General features: G+C 40.6%; 1 protein-coding gene across 3 annotated transcripts; it reads left to right on the top strand.

Moving 5' to 3' along the window:
* The first annotated feature begins 1,056 nt into the window (after positions 1 to 1,056).
* On the top strand, positions 1,057 to 15,246 carry LOC111957617 (rab-like protein 6). Of its 3 annotated transcripts, none has more exons than XM_023978496.2 (17): positions 1,057 to 1,162; positions 1,989 to 2,474; positions 4,058 to 4,192; positions 4,737 to 4,784; positions 5,013 to 5,042; positions 5,884 to 5,936; positions 6,095 to 6,183; positions 6,618 to 6,758; positions 6,977 to 7,082; positions 7,306 to 7,409; positions 7,627 to 8,030; positions 8,842 to 8,989; positions 9,796 to 10,005; positions 10,153 to 10,468; positions 10,735 to 10,939; positions 11,627 to 11,685; positions 12,906 to 15,246. In XM_023978496.2, exons 2-17 carry the CDS (start codon positions 2,345 to 2,347, stop codon positions 13,104 to 13,106), a joined length of 2,379 nt encoding a protein of 792 aa, XP_023834264.2. In that variant the 5' UTR covers positions 1,057 to 1,162; positions 1,989 to 2,344; the 3' UTR covers positions 13,107 to 15,246. The 3 variants fall into 3 exon arrangements, with proteins under 3 accessions (XP_023834264.2, XP_023834263.2, XP_023834265.2); XM_023978495.2 differs by lacking the exon at positions 1,057 to 1,162 and adding an exon at positions 1,169 to 1,363; XM_023978497.2 differs by lacking the exons at positions 1,057 to 1,162; positions 5,013 to 5,042 and adding an exon at positions 1,169 to 1,363.
* Positions 15,247 to 15,483: the final 237 nt, after the last annotated feature.

Raw genomic sequence — 15,483 nt, 5'->3', positions numbered from 1 at the left:
TTCAAATATTTTACTAAGTTACAGATCATATATGAAATCAGTCAATTKAATTAAATTAATTTGGCCCTAATCTATTGGTTTCACATTACTGGGAATACAGATATGCATCTGTTGGTCACAGATACCTTAAAAGTAGGGCGTGGATCAGAAAACTACTCAGTATCTGGTGTGACCACCATTTGCCTCATGCAGCGCAACACATCTCCTTTCCATAGAGTTGATCAGGCTGTTGATTGTGGCCTGTGGAATGTTGTCCCATTCCTCTTCAATGGCTGTGAAAAGTTGCTGGATATTGGTGTGAACTGGAACACGCTGCCGTATACATTGATCCAGAGCATCCCAAACATGCTCAATGGGTGACATGTCTGGTGAGTATGCAGGCCATGGAAGAACTGGGACATTTTCAGCGTCCGGGAATTGTGTACAGATCCTTGCGACATGGGGCCATGCATTATCATGCTGAAACATGAGGTGACAGCGGTGGATGAATGACTCAACAATGGGCCTCAGGATCTTGTCACGGTATCTCTGTGCATTCAAATTGCCATCGATAAAATGCAATTGTGTTCGTTGTCCGTAGTTTATGCCTGCCCATACCATAACCCCACCGCCACAATGGGGCACTCTGTTCACAAGATTGACATCAGCATACCGGCATACACATGGTCTGCGGTTGTGAGCCCGGTTGGACTACTGACAATATGCCACACCTGTCAGGTGGATGGATTATCTTGGCAAAGACAAACAGGGATGTAAACAAATTTGTGCACAACATTTGAAATAAATAAGCTTTTGTGCATATGAAAAATGTTTGGCCTCTTTTATTTCAGCTCGTGAAACATGGGACCAACACTCTACATGTTGCGTTTATATTTCTGTTCACTATATCAGAAGACTCGTACCAAGCATTACGAAACTTCTATTCAATCAAATTAACCTCGCGTAAAAATAAGTAATTCCTTTTTTTGTTGACCAATTTCACTCTCTCGTTGACCTCCATACACAAATCATTGCTTGGTGGGTGAAACAACGAAAAACGCCACCTGCTGGAGGAAGATAGATTTCCCACCGAGTTGGGCCTCTCTTCCTCTCTGGTACAACCCACTGAGCAACCACTGGCCGATTCTGTTGCCAAACGTTTCTTAAACGGAAGCAAACAGAGGTAAACGAWTTTTTCCAATAGAAAACTCTCTTTTTAGTTACAAAACGAAAATATTTTGACTAATGATTACACCTCAGGGAGCAAGCTCTTCAGTGCTAAGGAATGTGTAACGTTAGCGTCTTTCACATTTATCAAGAGCTGGATTTTGAAATAACCATGTCACGTTTGCTAACGTTACATTGAAGAATATTTTGAATGCCGGTGGGTATTTTTTAGGAYATCAGCACTGCCAACTTACCTTGCTAGCTAGCAGTAACATTGGTTAACGGTACCTTATCKTGATGCTAATTAACGTTAGCCAGCCACATCGCCAATAACGTCAATATAAACTAGCCAGCTAGTATTTACTATTAGTAATGGCAGCAAATGTACAGGTGTGACCATATCAGGTGCAATTGCAAAAACGTCGATGAAATAGCGAATATGAACAGAGAGGGAATATCTGATAGCTAGTTAAATTACTGTAGATCAGCATCACTAGCTTGCGAGCTAATTTGTTAGCTATCCCCAGACGGTCTGCCGGCTAGCTAGCTAACTGTTACAACGTATCAGCTGACGATGCCCACGGAAAATGGTTAACAATGCTGGTATTAACATACAGGAACTTTACTGACAATCTTTTAGAAATATACTGGTGCTTATGTACTAGTAGTTAGCTAAGTTAGCCTATTGCTCAGTTGAAAAATCATAATTTTCAAGAAGCAGTTTTCCGGGTTCTCCCCATTAAGCTAGTTCACGTTAGCTAGCTAGCTAAGTAGGCTACTGTAGGAAATTATACATTAATACATAAGTAGTTAAATTTGTTTCTGTGGTTTCTTTCTGGCAGGTGATGGTAACCCAAGACAACATGAGAGAATAAACGGCTGATCAAGCTAACGTTATTGTCTGCCCTTGAGAGATTTGCAGGAATCCTTTTAGTAGAAAAATCTGGTCCTGACGAACTTGAAATATGCAAGCCTAGCTACCTGGCAATACATCTTCCAGATGGGGTGTAGTGCTACTTCTGTGTACCACAGTAATGCAGTGCTACTTTGAACATTTGGATTGATAGTTCAGGCCTACTTGTGTTGATCAGATCATCATCCAATTTACACCATTTCCACCATTTTGGGGGTTCCGTCAAACATTACTGTATTTCACACATTTCTGACTGMGGGTTAGTAAAATCAGCTTCCTGTCGAGATGTTTTCAGCTCTGAAGAAGCTAGTTGGTTCTGAACCAGGCCAGCCGAGGGACAAAAACATCCCCGCTGGTATGCAGTCCATGAATCATAGTTTACAGAGACGCTTTGCCAAAGGAGTACAGTACAACAGTAAGTTGTGTTTTTTTATGCAGATAGCATTATATGATATAATATACAGTACCAGTCAAAAGTTTGGACACACCTACTCATTCAAKGGTTTTTCTTTAATTTTACTATTTTCTACATTGTAGAATAATAGTGAATWCATCAAAACTATTAAATAATAGTAACCAAAAAAAGTGTTTAACAAATCAAAATATATTTTAGATTCTAACCCTTTGCCTTGATGACAGCTTTGCACATTCTTGGCAATTTCTCAACCAGCTTCATGAGGAAGGCTTTTCCAACAGTCTTGAAGGAGTTCCCACATATGCTGAGCACTTGTTCACTGCTTTTCCTTCACTCTGGTCCAACTCATCCCAAACTATCTCAATTCGGTTGAGGTCAGGGGATTGTGGAGACCAGGTCATCTGATGCAGCACTTCATCACTCTCCTTGGTCAAATAGCCCTTGAGGTGTGTTTTGGGTCATTGTCCTGTTGATAAACAAATGATAGTCCCACTAAGCACAAACCAGATGGGCTGCTGCAGAATGCTGTGGTAGCCATGCTGGTTAAGTGTGCCTTGAATTCTAAATAAATCAGACATTGTCACCAGCAAAGCACCATCACACCTCCATGCTTCACGGTGGGAACCACACATGCGAAGATCATCCRTTTACCTACTCTGCGTCTCACAAAGACATGGCTTTTGGCACCAAAAATCTCGAATTTGGACTCATCAGACCAAAGGACAAATTTCCCAAGCAATGCTCTTCTTATTGGTGTCCTTTAGTAGTGGTTCCTTTGCAGCAATTCGACCATGAAGGCCTGAGTCTCCTCTGAACAGCTGATGTTGAGATATGTCTGTTACTTGAACTCTGTGAAGCATTTATTTGGGCTGCAACCAGCAGTTAACTTTAATGAACTTATCCTCTGCAGCAGCGGTAACTCTGGGTCTTCCTTTCCTGTGGCGGTCCTCATTAGAGCCAGTTTCATCATAGCGCTTGATGGTTTTTGATACTACWCTTGAAGAAACTTTCAAAGTTCTTGACATTTTCCAGATTGACTGACCTTCATGTCTTAAAGTAATGATGGACTGTCGTTTCTCTTTGCTTATTTGACCTGGTCTTGCCATGATATGGACTTGGTCTTTTACCAAATAGGGCTATCTGCTGTATATCACCCCTACCTTGTCACAACACAACTGATTGGTTCAAACGCATTAAGAAGGAAAGAAATTCCATAAATTAACTTTTGAGAAGGCACCCCTGTTAATTGAAATGCATTCAAGGTGACTACCTCAAGAAGCTGGTTGAGAGAATGCAAAGCGTGTGCAAAGYGGTCATCAAGGAAAAGGGTGGCTACTTTGAAGAATCTCATATAAAATACAATTTTAACACTATTTTGGTTGTTACATGATTCCATGTGTTATGTGTTATTTCATAGTTTTGATGTCTTCACTATTATTCTACAATGTAAAAAAATAAATAAATAAAAACCCTTGAATGATTCAAGGAAAAACCCTTGAATCAACTTTTGACTTGTACTGTAGGTTACTGTACATATATTAAGAGGTACGCTAGTCATTCTTTGTTTTATTATTTCTCACAAGTGAAAATAGTTATCCGTGGAGACAGAAATACTGGAAAGAGCACTCTATGGCATCGACTGCAAGGAAAGAAATTCACGGATGACTACGTCCCCACTCAAGAGATCCAGGCAACCAGCATTCATTGGAACTACAAAAGTAAGAGAACTGGGATTCTACACYTTACTTGCACACCTTGATCAACGTTTTTAGTCCTATTTTTTTTTTTTTTTTCACTCCGGGCTAAAACCTATCTCTAATCCTGCCAACAATATATACTTATGAAGTTTACTTTTCCTGCTTCTGCAACTGTAATTCACAGTTGAACATGGCACATATAAAGGTAAATAATATCCAGCCTACTATGTTTGAGAAATAGTATTGCGTAGTTAGCTAGATCAGTAGCTTTGCCTACAAGTGTTTTGTGGCATTAGTGGGGTAGTGAAAACAATCTCTAGTGTACATCCAGACCACAGTTGGCCTATTCCCTCAAACAATTTCCCTCCTCAGACTGTGTGATTAATAAAGAGGCCCATGGGTAATGATGCAATTCCACCTGTAGTACAGAAACAACTTTTTCCAGCTTGCCTTTCCCAGCTATCATATGTGCGCACAGAGCCTTGGGATACATAGTAGTTTGAGYTTTAGTATGTGAGGCTTTGTCAGTTGAGGCTTGTGATGACTGTTTCTCTGTATCTCTCAGCCACTGATGACGTGGTCAAGGTGGAGGTGTGGGACGTGGTGGATAAAGGTGAGTGTGATGACTTTGTTGGGTGAATGTATGTGACTCATGAGTCAATCAGTTGATAGCTACTGTTTATACTGCTGTATTAGTGTCCATGTATTATCCCATTGTCCATCCATACTTTTCCTATTTTTTGTTCAGAGATGTTTATACATAAATCTTGTTTCTGTGTAATTTTTTTCTCCTCAGAATATTAATGTTGTTTTTCTTGCTCCTCTTTTGCACTTGCCTCAGGCCAAAAATACCCTCTCCCTGAGGGTGTAGGTGAGAGTCACTGTGTGCACTAATGTAGGATATTAATTTGATCTCCCTGTTGCAGGAGAACTTTCCTGCAATGAAAAAACGTATAGTGTGTTTAAGGATTAAAAATGCTTCTGAAGATTGTCATTTCCACTTTGAAATTTCAAACTTGATTTTCCCCAGCGAAAAATCTATCATACCCTACAAAAATGTTCATCAATTATAATCCACATACAATTCACATTTGCTGTTGCTGCAGGATTATTTTTCTGCTGTAGCAAACTGGCTCAAATTAAGATCCTACATATGTAGTTCCTAGAAATTAGTTGCTTGTGTGCACTGGGTTTGTCCCTCTTGTGAAGGTTGGTCGTTACTTAGTTTGCAGTGTGGCTGAAATAAAAAGATTGCTCATTGCTTGCAAGAAAATGACTGTTTGACTACTTTGTATGCTATAACCTGGAGCTACAGTCAAAGGTTTGACTGTCTCTTTTTAAAAGAAGAGAATTGAGTATGTGTTTGCCAATAAGAACATAATAAGAGCTTTTCTGCTTCTGGCAATCCTGTATTTGTTGCACTTAGCAGACGGTAAAGCTAGAAATAAARGGATTCACATTTTTGTTTTAAAATAAGGCCATGTGTAATCATACTGTATGTATATGGCTCATAGAAATAGAATCACTAGAACTGGAATAGCCCCTCAGACCGTATTACAGACTCATTGATTTGAATGAGGATGCCTGTTCGAGGGATTTTATTTCTATGACATGGCTTTCTCGCTTTGTTATGCTTGACAGCAATAGTTCAATGTATAATGTCCAGTTTAATGTTCTGAATTGCAGCTTCTTGACATTCTGCTTTCTCACAGGCCGAGGTAAAAAACGAGGGGACACTTTGAAAGTGGAGAATGAACCCCAAGAGGTGACAATCACGTTTAAGATTCCTCTATTTGGCATATCTAATGAGTCCCACTGGGGAGCTTTTTTGTATAGTAGCTAGTAAGCGGTAAACAAAGGTCACATTCTCATAAGACTCATTCATTTTCAATTATTTAAATAATAACAATTGATTTGTTGTAGTCTGACGAGGTGGCCTTGGATGCAGARTTCCTCGACGTTTACAAGAACTGCAACGGTGTGATCATGATGTTTGACATCACCAAGCAATGGTCAGTCTGTGTTGTGCATTATAGAACAGTCCAGTACATTAGTTACAAGGTTTACATTACATTTTTTAAATGGCAGATATTCAAGTAGAATTTAGGAGACCATGGCCCCCTGGTGAAAAGTAGTGCACAACATAGGCAATAGGGGGACATTTGGGATGTAGCCATGGTTCAATTAATAAATCAATGAACTCTAATATAACATGCATGGGGGATTAGGTCTCAGTAAGMCGGTGTGTGGCCATGAACCACTTAGCCCACAGTGGCTGGCAGGCATCTGACTCAGCTTAGCTTCAAAGTCAGAACAACGTGAAACAGATTACCATTGTATTTACTTTGAACTTGGCCAAGTATGGGGAGACACATATTTGTAATTCCTCACATAAGGAGAAACAATATCTATAAGTTTGTTTTATTCTTTTTTTATGTCGTTGCAGGACATTCAACTACATCCTGAGAGAGCTACCCAAAGTACCCACTCATGTTCCAGTGTGTGTCCTAGGCAACCACAGGGACATGGGTGACCACCGTGTCATCCTACCTGATGACATCCGCCAGGTTATTGCTAATCTCAATAGGTAGTTAACTGAACTCCCTGTTTTAGTCTTATTCGGGTTGCAAAGATTTTTTCCCCCAAAAAAGTCCTGGTTTTCCTGAAATCAGGAGGGAATAAGAACAAACTCCTGAATCCCCCAACCAAGATTTCTGGAACACTTGGGGAATGTTGCCTACATTTTGCAACAATTACAAGTAGTCATAAGCTGTGTCTATATACTTGACTGATGGTTTCTTGCAGACCCATGGGTTCCTCCTATATTCACTACGCTGAAGCCTCTATGAAGAATGGATTTGGCTTGAAATATTTACACCGATTTTTCAACATCCCTTTCCTGCAACTGCAGGTTAGTTCTAGCTTTGACTACATTGTATTGTGAAATATATACCTATGGTCATAACCATCTTGTGAATTTCATGGAGGTCATGAAATCAGATCAGAAATACAGCAGGCACAGACTAAGTACTACCCACTCCCTGTGAAAGGGTTTCTGAGAGTGCTTGTGAAAGGAGTATTAGTGCTCTGGTTCATGGTCAGTCATTCCAAGCCCCCTTTSTTGATCTCTACAGAGGGAGACTCTGTTACGGCAGCTCGAGACCAACCAGTTAGACATGGACGCCACTCTGGAGGAGCTCTGCGTGCAGCAGGAGACTGAGGATCAAAACTATGAAATGTAATGTGATATTTTCTCTATCAGTTTGTTTGGCGTGTTCAGTGATATTTTCACTTTAGCAGTTTTTGGCATGTACACTGATTATCACACTGTATTTGCTTTGATAGCAGTGTATTTGTGTTGTTCTTTAACACTTATAGCAAATGTTTTAATGTTTCTTTCCTTGATGCAGCACTGATTTGCCAATACTAACAACACAGCAMCCATTGTTTTGCAGTTTCTTGGAGAATACGGAGACCCGCAATAAAGGCTATGGTTCACCTTGTCCAGCCAACGGTCAGAGCCCTTCCTCGGGCTCCCAATCCCCCATCGTCCCTCCAAGTGGGGCCTCCACTGGCAGCTCTAGCCCTGGGACCCCTCAGCAGCCAYCCATCGCTGCCCAGGTCCCTAGCCTCCAGTCTCCCTCGCCTTCTCCCTCTCCTCCACCTCCTGCCTTGCCAGCCGGGATGGTTTCCCCCACCACTGAGCCTCAGTCCCCCACTCTGACGCAGGCTCGGAGTCCTGATCATCCTGGACCATCACCATCCCCCCCTGCACAGGCGCCGCCTCCTCAGAAACGTGGCCTCATCTCACGTCTCTTTGGCTCCGCCCCTGCCCCAGAAGTCCCTGCAGCCATGCCAGGTAAGTCTAGTGCATCAGTGTTTGACTATTTCCATAACAAAGACACACTGCACTGTCGAATGGACAGAAGCACTGAGTGRCCACGGAATGCTAGCGATCACCTGTATGGTGTGGGAATTCAACATGTAGAATAATCTGTAAATGAACAGAAAATTACGGCCAATGTTCTGTTCAATGGCAATAGGATGGCCAAACACTGCTTTTAACCGTTTGTTGTCATAGTGTGTTTTGTCCAATATTGTATCCAAAAAGCTTAGGAAAGGACTACGCTATGCATGTTAAACCTGTGTGTACTAGACCAGGAAGTAGTCACAGGAAGTCTTCGTGAATGATTGATTGGATTTCTATGAAGTATTTGTAAGGTCTATTGCACTGCTTGGCACTAGAATCTCATCTGAGGGAATTAATAAAAAATAAACTGAATTAAGGAAAACTGCATGCTAGAACCTTCCATGTGGTAACCGCCAGATTCTTTTTGACAGTTTTACAGAACAACACTTTGTATTGAGGGAGGTAACACTGATCTTTTAGCCCAATACAGTTTAGCAGGTTTTAAGCATTCTGTTTGCTCTAGATTCTCCCCTCAATTGTGCTGGGTTGTTTTCATGTATTGCTGGTAAAAACATGGATTCTGAGGTGAGTTATTACTGTACCAATATCAGTGTAAGTCTGTGGTGTTAAATAATAAAAGGATGCATCCCTAATGGCACCCTATTCCCTATWWAGGTCAAAAGTAGTGKACTAAATAGGGAATAGGATGCCATTTACGCATCAAAGGCTCTTTTGATCACTGTTTTGTCTCTGTCTGCAGAGCCAGAGCCTTCCCCTGTGTGTCCTGCTAAAGTTCAGAGTGTGGATGACTTTGTGCCAGACGAGGGTCTGGATAAAAGCTTCCTGGAGGACAGCCTCCCCTCTAAAGTCAAGGTCCCCCAGCCAGCACCTGCACTGGACAGTGACAGGTAAGCAGTAGCAGAGTTCTTACTTTCACTGATGAGAACGTGTCTCTGGCCATAGAAATAAGAATAAATAGAATGGGCTTGGAACTTCTAACCTTGGCAATTTGACTGGTAAACTCGTGGGTACACTCGCAATGTCTTCCTGGTATTGTGATGTAATAATTTCCATGGTAATGTAGAATGTTCATTCAAATGATGCTTCCTGATATGGCTCATGTAATGGAATGTATTTTTTTGTAATGTCATTTTAGTTGATTCAACAAATCACAGCACAGATTGATCGTTACACTTCCTGCTTTTACTTCCTGCTTTGCTCCTATGGCTACACTCGCGATGGCCGCCAGGTCACCCATTATGCCAACATTGATTTGAATGGGCACACCCGTTCTATTTATTCTTATTTATATGTCCCTGGATGCATCTCAAATGGCACCCTATTCCCATAGGCCTCTGGCAAAAATGTGTGCACTATATAGGGAATAGGGTGCCATTTTGTATGTAGGGCCTGTCTATATTGCCACTAGTTATTTCCTTCCCTGCTGGAAAAAAAATGTCTACTGTAAGTTAACAGTACACAGTACCATCTGGGAGAAGCCATCTGTGGTGAGAGTTTTCAGATGGCTCTATTTACTCAACGCTTCCTTTCAAATAGAATGTGAAAGAGGATTTAAGAATCACCAACAATGTTTTAGTTGGAGATGAGAGAACACTGGAATGCCTCTGCCATTCTGCTCTGTCTAAAATACATATATTTAAAAAGGAGAAAATAAAAACATTAGATGMTCTGTTGTTCCCTTGTGTGTCCCCAGTGATGGAGAGGACAGAGGGAACCCTATGGTGGCAGGTTATCAGGATGAACTGGACCCAGATGACAAAGACCTGCCCCAGCCCAGCACCCTGGGCCTTCTCACCAGTAAAGACTTCACCATGTCCAGCGATGAGGAGGAAGCAACCCCACCACCAGCAGCACCCGCTGCCACTCAGGATGACCACCTGGACCGTGAATCAGAGCTGAAAATGTAAGCGCCAAATAAATGTCCAGCATATCCGTTAATGTAGTCTAATTTCTGTTTTAGACCCCTCTTATATCGTTCATATTTGTTAATGTAGTGTAATCTATAGTAATAATCAATGTTTGTAAGTGGTATTTTTGTTTTCCATTTTAGACTGGGCACTGAGTCCATAATGCCCCATGCCATGGAGCCTCAAGCTCCGGAGCCTTTGACTCCTGCTTCCCAGCTCCTGGAGAACACTGTCCTCTTGGAGGCAGAGCCAATCTCCCTCACCACGATCCCTGCAGTAGCCCTGGAGCAGCCAAGCCCCAAGCCAGGCCCACCCAGAGCAAAGAAGGGGGGAAGCCCTGGGGTGGAGGGTTCAGACTCTGACCCAGAGGCCTCTGTTGCTGAACAGATGCTTTCCTTCATCATGGATGATCCTGATTTTGAGTCTGAGGAGGAGGTGGTCATYCAGAAGATAACTAAGGTAGCTATGGCAAAAGGACGTTATTTAGGGTTGTAGGCTACAATTCATCATGGTTCGATTGAGTAGTTGTCAACCTATAGAAATTACTTTCCTGGTAAAATATGTAGTGCTGCATTTGTGAAATATTTATTTTATACATTTGGGTGTAATATACATTTTCAATAAATTATTTGATTGTTATTTTATGTTAGGATACATGGTTAAAATGTATATGTGATAGTCTGAACTTGTGGGATATCATTATTTCSCTCTGCATCCATCCACAGGAGKTTTTCCCARTCAGGGATGAAGTACTGTCTGATCTGGAGCTGTCAGATGATGACATCCTTCCAGCCGTGCTGATCCCTGAGCCTCTGAAGGCCACGCCGGTCCTGAAGCCCTCCTTTAAGAGCAAGAATGAGACAGACCTGTTTGGCTTGGGCTTCACTGAGGAGGCCCCCAGAGCCAAGGACAGCAGTGAGGACCTAGAAGGCAAGTCCACTGCCACAAATATATCGAGAACAGGGTCGTATTCATTAGTGCATACTGTATTAAAATGTTTTGCAAAGTAAAAAGAAAACAAGTGTCTTATTGGACAAGAGTTAAGGTAGTTCTTCCCTGTTTCAGTCCATTTTCTTCCATTTGTTATCTAATGAATATGACCCAGTACCATAGAATAGTACCGTAGCACATGACTGTTCAACTGTTCTGCCTGCGGTTATGGAACCCCTACCTGTCCCAGACCTGCTGTTTTCAACTCTTAATGATCGGCTATGAAAAGCCAACTGACATTTATTCCTGATTACTATTTGACCATGCTTGTCACTTATGAACATTTTGAACATCTTGGCCATGTTCTGTTATAATCTCCACCCGGCACAGAAGCCAGAAGAGGACTGGCCACCCCTCATAGCCTGGTTCCTCTCTAGGTTTCTTCCTAGGTTTTGGCCTTTCTAGGGAGTTTTTCCTAGCCACCGTGCTTCTACACCTGCATTGCTTGCTGTTTGGGGTTTTAGGCTGGGTTTCTGTACAGCACTTCGAGATATTAGCTGATGTACGAAGGGCTATATAAAATAAACTTGATTTGATTTGATGACTGAGAACAGTACCAAAGTGTATCACATTATGAAACAAAATTGCATTGTATTTATTGCTCAAGTTATACGAATTGCTTTTCAGAGAAGGAAAGCAAACACTCCTCAAAAGAAAAGAAGAAAAAGAAGAAGAAAAACAAAGAGGTAAGGGAGTGGATGTCTTTTCAGATGGCTATCTTTAGAGATAAGGGAGTGGATGTATTTTCAGATGGCTATCTTTAGAGATAAGGAGTGGGATTTGTTATTGTTCAGAATGGCTATCTTTAGAGATAGGGAGTGGATGTCTTTTCAGATGGCTTATTTTTAGAGATAAGGGAGTGGATGTCTTTTCAGATGGCTATCTTTAGAGATAAGGGAGTGGATGTATTTTCAGATGGCTATCTTTAGAGGTAGGGAGTGGATGTCTTTTCAGATGGCTATCTTTAGAGATAAGGGAGTGGATGTATTTTTCAGATGCTATCTTTAGAGTAAAGGGAGTGGATGTCTTTTTCAGATGGCTATCTTTAGAGATAAGGGAGTGGATGTCTTTTCAGATGGCTATCTTTAGAGATAAGGGAAGTTGGATGTATTTTCAGATGGCTATCTTTAGAGATAAGGGAGTGGATGTCTTTTCAGATGGCTATCTTTAGAGATAAGGGAGTGGATGTATTTTTCAGATGGCTATCTTTAGAGGTAAGGGAGTGGATGTCTTTTCAGATGGACTTTTAGAGATAAGGGAGTGGATGTATTTTCAGATGGCTATCTTTAGAGGTAAGGGAGTGGATGTCTTTTCAGATGGCTATCTTTAGAGTAGGGAGTGGATGTCTTTTCAGTGGCTATCTTTAAGATAAGGGAGTGGATGTATTTTCAGATGGCTATCTTTAGAGGTAAGGGGAGTGGAATGTCTTTTTCAGATGGCTATCTTTAGAGATAAGGGAGTGGATGTCTTTCAGATGGCTATCTTTAGAGTAAGGGGAGTGGATGTATTTTCAGATGGCTATCTTTAGAGTAAGGGAGTGGATGTCTTTTCAGATGGCTATCTTTAGAGATAAGGGAGTGGATGTCTTTTCAGATGGCTATCTTTAGAGATAAGGGAGTGGATGTCTTTTCAGTGGCTATCTTTAGAGATAAAGTGGAGTGGATGTTTTCAGATGGCTATCTTTAGAGGTAAGGGATGGATGTCTTTTCAGTGGCTATCTTTAGAGGATAAGGGAGTGGTGTCTTTTCAGATGGCTATCTTTAGAGGTACGGGATGGGATGTCTTTTCAGATGGCTATCTTGTCAAGTGAAGTGGCGAGTGTTTACTGTATACAGCATAGTAGACATACATTTGGAAGAAAGAAAAAATCTGACATTCTGTGAAATTATTCTGCCTTTTTTCTTAGGAGGAGGAGAAGAGCAGCAAGAAGAAGCATAGAAAGGACAAGAAAAAAGAGAAAGATGAGACAGGAACGGGAGATGACAAAGAGAAGAAAAAGAAGAAATCTCGGACCAAGAAAACCGGGGATGTGGATGACTTGGAGGATTTCTTGGCCGGAGGGGAGGGGTCAGAAAATCGAGAGGGTGGAGACTATGAAGAACTCTAGAACCCAAGTACTCCTTTTTTGGAACTTGACTCTGAAGAACTGCAGAAGCCAACTTGTCATTTGAAACCTTTTGGTTCCTAGAACCAGATTMATTTGTGCACAAGCAGCATCGCAAGCCATAACCATTGTCATGCTCACCCATTCCCAGGTAAAAACCTAGACTCTGTGGTGACTATGTGTTGCATTGATATTATTTCCCATTGGATGAGATGAGAAACAGGAAGGAGACTTACACCCACTATATGATCACTACTGGGTAAGATCACTACAGGGGAGCCACTAAGGAAAGATTTTACTTTTTTATTTTCTGAACATTTAACCTAACATTTGTATTTGCTTACTGTTTTTCCTTTTAACTTTTTAAAAGATGCCAACCTAAAGTGAACCACTTCAAAAGGGCTAGGCAGGGCTAACTTGTTTTTGTCTGAATGTCCTCTATTTCCTATAAGAATTGCTTGACTGATTGGCAGTGTAGATATTACATCGTGGAGCCTATTCAAGGTAGAGGGTCATATTTCACATGTTGAAGATTGCCCTCTWATTTTGATCCACTGGTTTTGTTTCTCTGACTCAGTGATGTAATGGTTGTTGGAAGTTGTGCTGCTTTAATTTAGCCTAAAGAACTGCTATCTCTGTTTATTTGATAATACCCCCCCAAAATGGAACAGGTTCCACAATGCACCATTTTACAGCTACATTGATCGTAGTTTTATTTTGTCTACATCCCAAATGACACTATGCACCCTTTTCCCTATATAGGGTGGTATTTTTCACTGGGCCCATAGGGCTCTGATCAAAAGTAATGCACTATATAGGGAATAGGGTGTCATTTTATAGGGAATAGGGTGTCATTTAGGACGCRGCCTTTGTGTCACCTTTAGCGCCTCAGTACACATCTTCAGTGTGTTTTCCTTATTTGCCTTAAAAGGAAGTTGCATACAAACACCAACCATGTGTTAAGTGCTCTTACTGTAAGTCAATTGAACTGCATCCGAACTGACAGGAAGTAGCATCAGACAGATGTCCGGTGCCTTCGATAGGTGAACTGTAACTGTATTTTACTCCAACGTATCATATGTGTACTTTGAATTAGAGCCAACCTCGGCAGCCCAACACACAATATATGGAAATGTTTGCTTTTATTCAGAGCTACTGCTTGGACCTTGGAATCATGTTTTATATTGTCAAGACACTCTTAACAATTTACGAATAATTGAAAAAGTAATAAACTGCTTACACAAATAAGGTAAAACAAACAATTAATTGTTACTTCATAAATGTTCTGCATTTCAAGACTCCTATTATTTTAACTAAGCATAAYTGTCTCGTTTGAAGTTCATTTGAAATATAACTTTTTTGCAATKGCTGTTTTTCTTGGAGATATTTCAAAGGCAGCCTACTAACATTGAATGCAGCTTTTTATGGCCTGAAAAGTTATTTACCTTCACCAATGTTTTATTACGAGGAAATACAAATGGGATTGTTTCATACATATGACCTGGTTGTAATCTTAGTATGTCACCTGGTTTGTCTGAAATACAAGGGTTCTATTGGCTACTCCAAATGTGTAGATCTCCCATGTGTTGGTGTGCTACATCAGGTTGACTAGTTGCATCACAAAAAGTAACGAGTAATTTCAATCTGTTTACCTTGTGAAGACCACCATGCTATTCTGTAATGACAGACACCCATCAATTTAATTAAGAGCAGCATGCATTCATATGCATATCAGACAAGGAAATAAATGCAAGTGTTATTCAGGAATGATATACATTTTATTTCCACAATGTTACAAGGTATGTTTTTTAACTTAGACTTTTAGATGTTACATTTTTGTCAGKTTACAGTGCACTCTTACTGGTCTGATATCAAAATGAAATGTCAAATTTGAAACAATGCATTGATCTTGAATACTGTGTGATCTGCTTCCTTGTTTGTAGTTGTCATTGGGTTGTTCATAGCAAAATGCTAAAAGCACAGTTCCAATTGAAGCATGAGACTTATGTTGTGCAATAACAAAATAATGTATTGAAAGGAACAATTTATATATTTATTTTCATCCCATGAAATGTTTCCATATTCTCACTGGATGTGAACCTGTGTTTGGTTTGTCTAATAAATGCAAACTTATTTCTTCATAGATGGCGTTTCATTTTTACTGCTTTGAAAATAGGATGAAACGCTATTGCGAACAACAAAACAAATATAATTCAGCAATTAGCATCTGTTACACCAGGGAGGGAGTACTTTTCTGACATTTAGTGTTATCAGAGAAACTGAGTTAGGCGAATAGGTATGTGTATATTAAAATTTAAATCAATGGCTTTAGATTCGAATTAGTTACAGTTTGTAAATGTAAAAAGCAGTAATGCATGTC

Source organism: Salvelinus sp. IW2-2015, linkage group LG33 (genome assembly GCF_002910315.2).
Source record: "Salvelinus sp. IW2-2015 linkage group LG33, ASM291031v2, whole genome shotgun sequence".
Taxonomy (NCBI): domain Eukaryota; kingdom Metazoa; phylum Chordata; class Actinopteri; order Salmoniformes; family Salmonidae; genus Salvelinus; species Salvelinus sp. IW2-2015.
Note: the sequence above shows the minus strand (reverse complement) of the source record. Positions and strands in the feature narration are given on the sequence as shown.